Consider the following 8,639-nt stretch of genomic DNA (forward strand, 5'->3'; position numbering starts at 1 on the left):
GCGTAAAAATATTATAAATCATGATAATTGACAACATAAAATATTTCAAAAATATTATATGTGGGTAGTCTTATTATGCCTTTAATAGCATCAAAGAAAGTATATGTTTGTGATAAAAAAAACTTATTCCTTTATCCACACAAACAATCACTTTAAAAATTCTGTTATTAGCCCCAAAACATACTATTTATATTACTGAGCCCATGCATAGCATAGACAACATTATCTAGTCTCTATTTTAATTGTAAGTCTCAGACTAATAGCATATACTGTAAAATATGAGAAATATAAAACAAGAGATATAGATGAGATATAGACATTATTTATATGTTTTATTCAAGTGATAAGTGAGAAATTAGTTAAAAAATCATCATGTTAAATAATCAAATTAATAGATATATTCTTAAAAAAATTACTTGAATGGGTGTCTTTTAGAAAATAATTACGAATTCTAGCGATACTTTTTATTTATTACCATTTTTAGCAATACATAACAATACTATGTTAAATCTGTAATATGTATTAAAAGTGAATTATGTATGTAATATATAATGTATTATAACTGAGTTTTTTTAAAAATATATTATGCTTCTTTTGTAAGAAGTTGACACATTGTATTATAAATTTATTAAAATGTGTGATAAATGTATTTTCTATCAATAAAACTTGTTCTTTGTAATGTGTATTAAAACTATATTATAAATGTATTAAAAGTGATCAAATGAAAAAAAAATGTTACTGCTATAAATGGTAATTTTTTTTTTATTATAGTATATTTATGTGAGTTTCCCCTTTTGAATATCTAAATATTTTATTTAAAATATTAAATTAATATAATGTAATTTAACTTTAAAAATTAATTAAACTAAATTTCGAAAAACATAATATTACAATTAAAAGTGGACAGAGAGAGTAGAATCTAAAAAAAATATGTATAGATAATTGAATGGATTTATAAGAAACTAGATACAATTTTTTTTGGCCAATATTGAATATTCATGTATAATCCAATATTGACGGATAGTTTCACATTTGAAAATGGTATTCCGTAATTTTATGAAACGGGAAACCCTATGTTACTGAGTCAACTCCTTTATATACCCTCGTCTCCGACCAAACGCTTTTTCTTTCTTCCCAAAAATTCCGATCTGTTTCTCTACCTCTCCGGCACTCTTACAGAAGAAAAACAAGAGAAAGAAGGATAATCATGGAAGATAAATCCATTCCATTCGAATCAAGTCACTCCGTATCAAACAACGATAACAATCACGGATGGCAAAAGGTGACATATGTGAAGAAGCAGAAAAAAAAGCAGCAAAAACTCTCGGATTCAGGCAAGGTAATCGCCAATGGATCTGCTATTTCCGGCGCCGATAATGTGTATAAGTCGCTTGAGAAGCACTCCGATGAACGCCGCAAGAGAATTGCAGCTCAGACGGCTGCGATGTACGCTGTTGGCGATGCTCCGGTTAGATCGGCGATGAAACACCGGTCGGACGATGAAGACGAGGATAACGATGCTGAAGGTGGTGCTGAAAATGGTGTGGTTGGGGAGAAGAAGACGGACAAAGTAAAAAAACCGAAGAAGCCAAAAGTTACTGTGGCTGAAGCTGCTGCGAAGATCGATGCAGCTGATCTAGATGCTTTTCTCGCTGATATAACTGTAAGAGAATATCTTGATCTATTTACGCATCATTTCGTTTTTCGATCCCCAAATTGCACCTGTTGACTTTTTCTATGTTATGAAGGTTTCCTATGAATCTCAGCAAGAAATACAATTGATGCGTTTTGCGGATTACTTTGGACGGTCATTTGCGGCAGTGGCTGGTTCACAATTTCCGTGGTTGAAATTGTTCAGGGAGTCCCCTATCAGTAAAATTGCAGATGTGAGTTTCATAGACTTTTGACATTCATTTTCAAATTTGACAACTTTTGTGAGAAACAGTTGGTTTTTGGCCACATTGCTATGTGGTTGGTTTCCTTTGAATAAATGTTTGGATGTGCATTGTGATATATGGAAATACTACTTAGGAAGCACTAGTAGTATGATACCAAGTAAAAATGCTCCCTTTTTTGCTCTCCACCTCTTTATATTTTGGATGTCTCCTAATGTTTGAAATTACTAAGGCTAATAATATCTATTTAATACAACTTTCACAAGCCTTAAGACTTCATTTATTAATCCAATCAAACTTTATGTTAATTTTTAGTCCCTTTTCTGTACTACTGAATATAAAACATCCTTTATGTTTGTAAAAGTGGATATCGTTAGTCTTAACCTTAACCCGTGTTTTCAAAACTAACAGTAAAAATCTCAAAGATAACTTTAGCTTTAAACCAAATGTAAAAAAGATTGAAGGGAGAAATCTTTTTTCTTTGTTTCTATTCGTGCTCTGATAACATGGTATAAGGGCTTGCTTAACCTGTACAATTTTTTTGAAATTTATTTCAGAGATTAGTAATAAGTTTCTGTATTAATTTTTAAAAGGAGAGAAGAACTAACAAGATGAAAGTTTAAGGGTTTGGAGCTGGTCTGAAATTTGCAAGCCAGAAAGGAAAAACACTAGGGAAAAAAAAGAGAGAGTATTCTGGCATCTATGGCATGTTATAGCCCATTCAAACCAAGAAACACAGGTTTTGCTTCAATTTCATGTTCAGTGCTTTCCAACTTTTAAGAGGGAAAAACACAATTTGATCAAGTAACAATGAAGTGTAAATACCTGTAACTCTAATTTCTTTCAGCAGTAGATAAGTTCCTGCTTGATGTGGATTAGATCTGCCACTAATTAGGATTATGTTTCTAGGAATTGTGGTTTCTAAGGATTTTGGGTAGAATGGAAGAAGTTAGGGAGAGAAGAGGAAGAAGACGTTTCGAAAGAAGCTGCCATTATTTTAGACTCACTTTGAGACTTTTCTGTTGTTTTTTTTTTGTAAAACACTCTTTAATGTTATGACTAAAGATATCCACTTTTACAGAAATAAGGGATGTTTTATTCAGTTTTATAGGTAAGGGAAAAATATATACTTGTACCCATACATAAGGGACTATGTAAGTCTACTCTAATATTTTACATCAATTTAAGTTTTCAACTCTCACTTTATTATAAATCTTTCACAATTACTTATATAATTTTAATATCTAAAACTGCACATGATGGTGTGGCCTAGCCGTCAATGAAATTTGAATGAGGGACCATGCAAGACTAGTATCCCGGCATAAGCAAAAAGTTAAATCATTTCTTCAGATCTACCTAAACTTTTGTGGATAGAGTTACCCATTACTTATACTTGTGGAGGATGCAGGTATTGTATGATGGTCGAGTTGCCAGCAAGTTAGCCTGGATACCACCATTATTAACTGAAATTTCGAATGTAGTAAGTTCCAAGCCTAGTCACAGGGTGTTGTGGAAAAAAACAAGTAGTAATTTGTAACATTCAGCTCATTATTAACATTATGTTGAATTTGCTAATTTACTGACCATTACATGATATTATGTTGTATGCTTTGATTTCTTTTGTCATTAATCTTTACTGTTGCAAGAAATGCCAAGTGAAGCGGCATACTATCTTTCATGAAATTTATGGTCATTCACTCATGTAACACCAGCTAGCTGCTGAGAGCATTCTCATTCTTGATGGATCTAAATGCAGGGAACTCGACTTATATTTATTCTATCTTTGTTGGTCATCTAGTTGCCAGTCAATGGTTTGCATCTCTCCCTTAGATCGATGCTCAATAACACGGTCGATGATCAAATTTGCTCTGCTTCTTAGATCTATGAATTTGGTTGCTCTCTTTGGATGATTACTGAGTACATCATTTGTGTATGGTGTACATATGTGATGAATGGTTACTATATGTATCTAATTGTGTTTAGGTATGAAATTTTAAGTTCTTGTGTACAGAGTGATAATTGCTTTCCATTCTAAAAAAAAAAGAGTGATAATTGCTTTCAAATATTTGGTTGGCACCATATGTGACTGAAAGAGTAATAACTTGATTTACAACAAACAGGTTCCTGTTTCACATCTTCCTGAACCAGTTTATAAAACATCAGTGGATTGGATCAACCAACGTTCTTTCGAGGCTCTTGGATCGTTTGTGCTGTGGGGACTAGACAGTATTCTTGTGGACTTAACGGCCCAACTAGCAGGTTCTAAGGGCTCCAAGAAAGGTGGCCAACAAACATCGTCAAAATCTCAGGTATCCCCAGAGATTTTCTTTCAATTATTTGGAATAACTTTGCAATTACGTATAGAGTCTTTAAAGTTTATGTATGGATTGGTCCCTTGTATGTATATGTGTCCCTGTATAAAAGCAGAAGGCTTCAGGCATTTGGAAGGGATACATCTATTTTTATTTGCTTTCCTCTTCTGGGATTAGGTAGCAAAAGGTAAATCCTGAGAAGAAAGGGAAGAGAAAAAGATTTAAATCAGTTTGGTGAGAGTAGTAGGAATGCCAAATTTAGTCTCCATTCACTATAAGTTGTAGTCTTGTAGAGTTAGGCAGAGCCAAACGGGGTAAAACAAGGAGGGAAGAGGGTTAAATTACTTTACCTTAGAAGGTGGATATGGCTCTCAAGGTCATACAAATTTAGTGTCACAATGAAGTCCTTTGCACTGTTATCTGATTATTATCTTTTGTGATCAAGTTAATTAATTTTTCCCTAGTAAATTTTCGAGCCGCCCACTTATGTGACATGATCACTTGTGTATAGTCTTTCTCAGTCGAGATTTTGTCTTGTAAGGATGAAATTGATCAAACCAAGCACTCGAGCGGTAGATGAAAGAATCACTGCAGCTAGTTTTATATTGATCGTGGATGAATTATTTAGTGATGCCAAACCAAAAGAAGATTCCTGAATTAGTTGAACTTAAATAAGCTGTAGGTAAGATTAGCAACACCATCCACTTACAAAATAGAGTACAATTTCTTTGGCATGGTTGTCGTAATCAACTCAATTGCCATAACATGCTTGTTAGCAAAATATCTTGACATCATGGGCTGATACTTGTGCAACAAATTACTAAATTGCAGGTTGCCATGTTTTTAGTTTTGGCAATGGTACTACGACGAAAGCCTGATGTTTTAATCACTATACTCCCGACGCTTCGGGAAAGTCCAAAGTATCAAGGGCAAGACAAACTTACAGTTATTCCATGGATGATAGTCCAGGTGATGTAGAGCTCCACTGTTTATTAGAACTACCCTTTATTTCTTCTCCACCTTATATTGGCTTCTTAACATCAAAACGGATACTCTGGTACAGGCCTGTCAGGGCGATCTCTGCGTTGGATTGTACTTGTGGGCACATCATACCTTGCCTTTAGTTGGAGGAAAATCAGGTTCCAATCCGCAGACAAGGGACTTGATTTTGCAGGTGGTAGAAAGGTCTGTAACTTTTGATTGCATCTCTTGGTTACATTTTTGTCTGCTTTGCCCCACAGTAAGAGCTAATTCTTTTTAAAAAAAAATGTAATTTCAGGATCCTCTCTGCACCAAAAGCTCGTACAATTTTAGTAAATGGGGCTGTTAGGAAGGGAGAGCGTCTGATGCCGCCTTCATCCCTTGACCTGCTTCTACGAGTGACTTTCCCCGCTCCTTCTGCGCGAGTCAAGGTGTGATTGAGTGTTTGTCTGTCTTCTTCTCCTATTCGTAGTGGATCAGGTGAATTTTTCTTGTATTCTAATTTCTTAATTATTTCAATTTCAGGCAACTGAAAGGTTTGAGGCAGTATATCCCACTCTTAAGGAGGTTGCGCTTGCTGGTTCCCCTGGAAGCAAAGCAATGAAGCAAGTTTCACAACAGATACTTCTACTAGCTGTAAAGGCCGTTGGAGGAGGTATATCTTTTACTTGAACTGATTTCCCTGAGATTTTTAGATTGTAGAGTGGCTGGTAAGCAAGAATTAACATTGGCTCTTCTGCAGGCAATCCAGAACTATCTCGAGAGGCAGCAAACATATTCAATTGGTGTTTGACCCAGAGTGCTGACTGTTACAAGCAGTGGGTATGAATTATACACCCACTTGGCTTTTTGTCAAGTCTTATGCATTGCTTTTTTGCAAAATATATAGGAGTAAAGTTCTTCAGATTTTCATAATCCATTTTTCTTGTCTTCATTTTTTTCTGAACAGGACAAGATTTACCTGGATAACATAGAAGCAAGTGTTGCAGTGTTGAGAAAGCTCACCGAGGGGTGGAAGGAGTTATCGAGGAGACAGTCTTCTCCGGAGGCTTTGAAGGAGACTCTCAAGAGCTTCAGACAGAAGGTAGTTTTTGTATTCGGTTGTTTGGTTTTTCGGTTTCTTTTCTTGGGCTTGGGGGTCTGAATCCTGACTTGGGGATTTTCTGTCCTACTTAGTCCCAGCACTAGCAGAACCATGGGCCATTTCGGGTTGGTGGTTGGGGGGGTTATATCTGCTTGCCACAGTAGTTGCTAGTTTTACATTTACTCCAAACTCATACAAGTCAAATGACTATTTTGTATTACTTTTGCTTGTAGAATGAGAAATCATTAACTGGTGGAGTGGTTGCTCACCAGTCACACTTGAGAGATGCAGATAAGTACTGTAAAATGTTGTTAGCAAGGCTGTCTCATGGACATGGGTGTCTGAAAGGATTTGTTGTTGTTCTTTTGGCTATGGCGGTGGGAGGTGCTATTGTGTCACAGAACTTGGAGGATTGGGATTGGAACAAGTTTTCAGCTTTGCTTAATGTCCCACAGTCGTCCTAAGTAATCTGCACCAGATGAGCAATGTTCTTTTTTTAACAGTTGATGGTCTCAGCAGCAGTTGGTTCAGAAAACTTAAAAATAACTTTTTGGAGAAACAGGTAGCTACTGAAGCGGAACTTGGAGATATAGGGATACTTATATTTTCATCAAAGCATGAGTTATGTTTAATTTATCAAAGTCTTGTTTTGATCTGTCTGTTAGTTTTTAAGTGGTAGTAGGCATCTTAGATGTTACTCAGTTTTCAACATCTTTTTTCAGTTCAAGTAAATTGATCATTACCAGAATACAGATGTAATTTCAACCGGTATGAAAGAATCCAAAAAGGATTTAATAATTGGTAGGTTGAGTATTTCAACTTATTTGCTTGTCAATGTTTATTCTATTCTGCCTTTTGTAGATTAAAGTGCTTAATCGTGATTTCTTTGTATGCTCCTTTAATCTGTTTAGGCTGTTAAGCCATGATATCAATTTTTAATATAGATATTTTTATGTCTTTTAGAAATACAACATAAAAATAACTATATAACGACATTTTTATGTCTTTTAGAAATACAACATAAAATTAACTATATAAAACATGTTAACGTGAATTGATATATAAGACGAGTGTATATAACATGAATTGCCATGTAGGACCAGTATATCTCATGTGAATTGTCATGTAGGAGGAATGTATCTCACATGAATCATTATGTAGGACGAATTTATCTCACATGAATTGTCAGGTAGTATGAGTGCATCTCATGTGAATATAGGACGAGTGCAATTCATGTGAATTGTTATGTAAGACGAGTACGTATCTCACATGAATTGTCGTGTAGGATCAGTATCTCAGGTGAATTGTCATATAGGACGAGTGTAATTCACGTGAATTGATATATAAGACGAGTGTATATAACATGAATTGCCATGTAGGACCAGTATATCTCATGTGAATTGTCATGTAGGACGAATGTATCTCACATAAATTGTCACGTATGATGAATTTATCTCACATGAATTGTGATGTATGATGAGTATATCTCACATGAATTGTCTTGTAGGACGAGTGTAATTCACGTGAATTATCATGTATGATGAGTGTATCTCACATGAATTATCGTCTAGGACGACTCTATCTATCTGTTTAACTTTACACAAATTTAAATAGTTATTTTTACACATCTAAATTTGAATACATGACAACTAAAGTTAAGTTAAAAGACATGTTATGTACTATGACTTTTTAAGTACATTTAAAAATAAATATCTTTTTATTTCTTTCAGTTGTTTAATTTAATTTTAATTTTACATAAATAATTAAAATGATAAAATTTTAAAACATTTATTATAGATTTTGCATATATTTAATTTAGGATCATAAAATTTAATGAAATTTTCCTTTTTAAAATTTGGCCTAAGTCATATGCGGCCCCTTAAAGTTGTCCGCATATTTCACTTAAACACCTCAAGTTATGTTTGTACCTATTGAACACTTAAATCTTAACAAATTTATACCTATTTGACACAAAATAATAATCAATAAAAAGAAAAATATGCGTGCATCTCAATCGCTTATACATAACAAATGGACCACAAAAATGATGACACGTGGCAATTGAATTAATTTATTAAATAACTCTATTTAGAAATAATTAAAAAGCAATTTTAAGAAAACAACAAATTATTTTTGAAATTAACCCACTCCACCACACCCCACCCATCTTTCTTCTTCTTCTTCTTCGTCGTGACTTATTTTCCTGTCCATTAATTTACGTCGTCCACCAGTAAACCATCACATTCACGCTGCTTCCTCTTCTTCTCCGTTCCCTTTTCAGGCTTCTGCGCCTCCATCCCTTTCTTAATTCTTCTTCATCGAATTTAATCACTTTTATCGGCGCCAATAATATATCATTATTTTTCA

General features: G+C 34.3%; 1 protein-coding gene across 1 annotated transcript; it reads left to right on the plus strand.

Annotated features, from left to right (window-relative positions):
- The first annotated feature begins 1,028 nt into the window (after positions 1-1,028).
- Positions 1,029-7,107, plus strand: LOC102600519 (uncharacterized). The gene is made up of 10 exons (XM_006338118.2): positions 1,029-1,663; positions 1,749-1,886; positions 4,016-4,204; positions 5,039-5,176; positions 5,271-5,392; positions 5,487-5,619; positions 5,714-5,843; positions 5,931-6,010; positions 6,138-6,272; positions 6,506-7,107. Exons 1-10 carry the CDS (start codon positions 1,208-1,210, stop codon positions 6,734-6,736), a joined length of 1,752 nt encoding a protein of 583 aa, XP_006338180.1. The 5' UTR covers positions 1,029-1,207; the 3' UTR covers positions 6,737-7,107.
- The last annotated feature ends 1,532 nt before the right edge of the window (positions 7,108-8,639 follow it).

Source organism: Solanum tuberosum, unplaced genomic scaffold (genome assembly GCF_000226075.1).
Source record: "Solanum tuberosum cultivar DM 1-3 516 R44 unplaced genomic scaffold, SolTub_3.0 scf00003, whole genome shotgun sequence".
In the NCBI taxonomy this organism is placed as follows: Eukaryota; Viridiplantae; Streptophyta; class Magnoliopsida; order Solanales; family Solanaceae; genus Solanum; species Solanum tuberosum.

Coding starts and splice junctions, on each gene's coding strand:
- LOC102600519 (XM_006338118.2), top strand. CDS start 1,208: ATGGAAGATAAATCCATTCCATTCGAATCAAGTCACTCCGTATCAAAC. Junction 1,664..1,748: donor CTTTTCTCGCTGATATAACT/GTAAGAGAATAT, acceptor TATGTTATGAAG/GTTTCCTATGAATCTCAGCA. Junction 5,620..5,713: donor CTCCTTCTGCGCGAGTCAAG/GTGTGATTGAGT, acceptor TTTCAATTTCAG/GCAACTGAAAGGTTTGAGGC.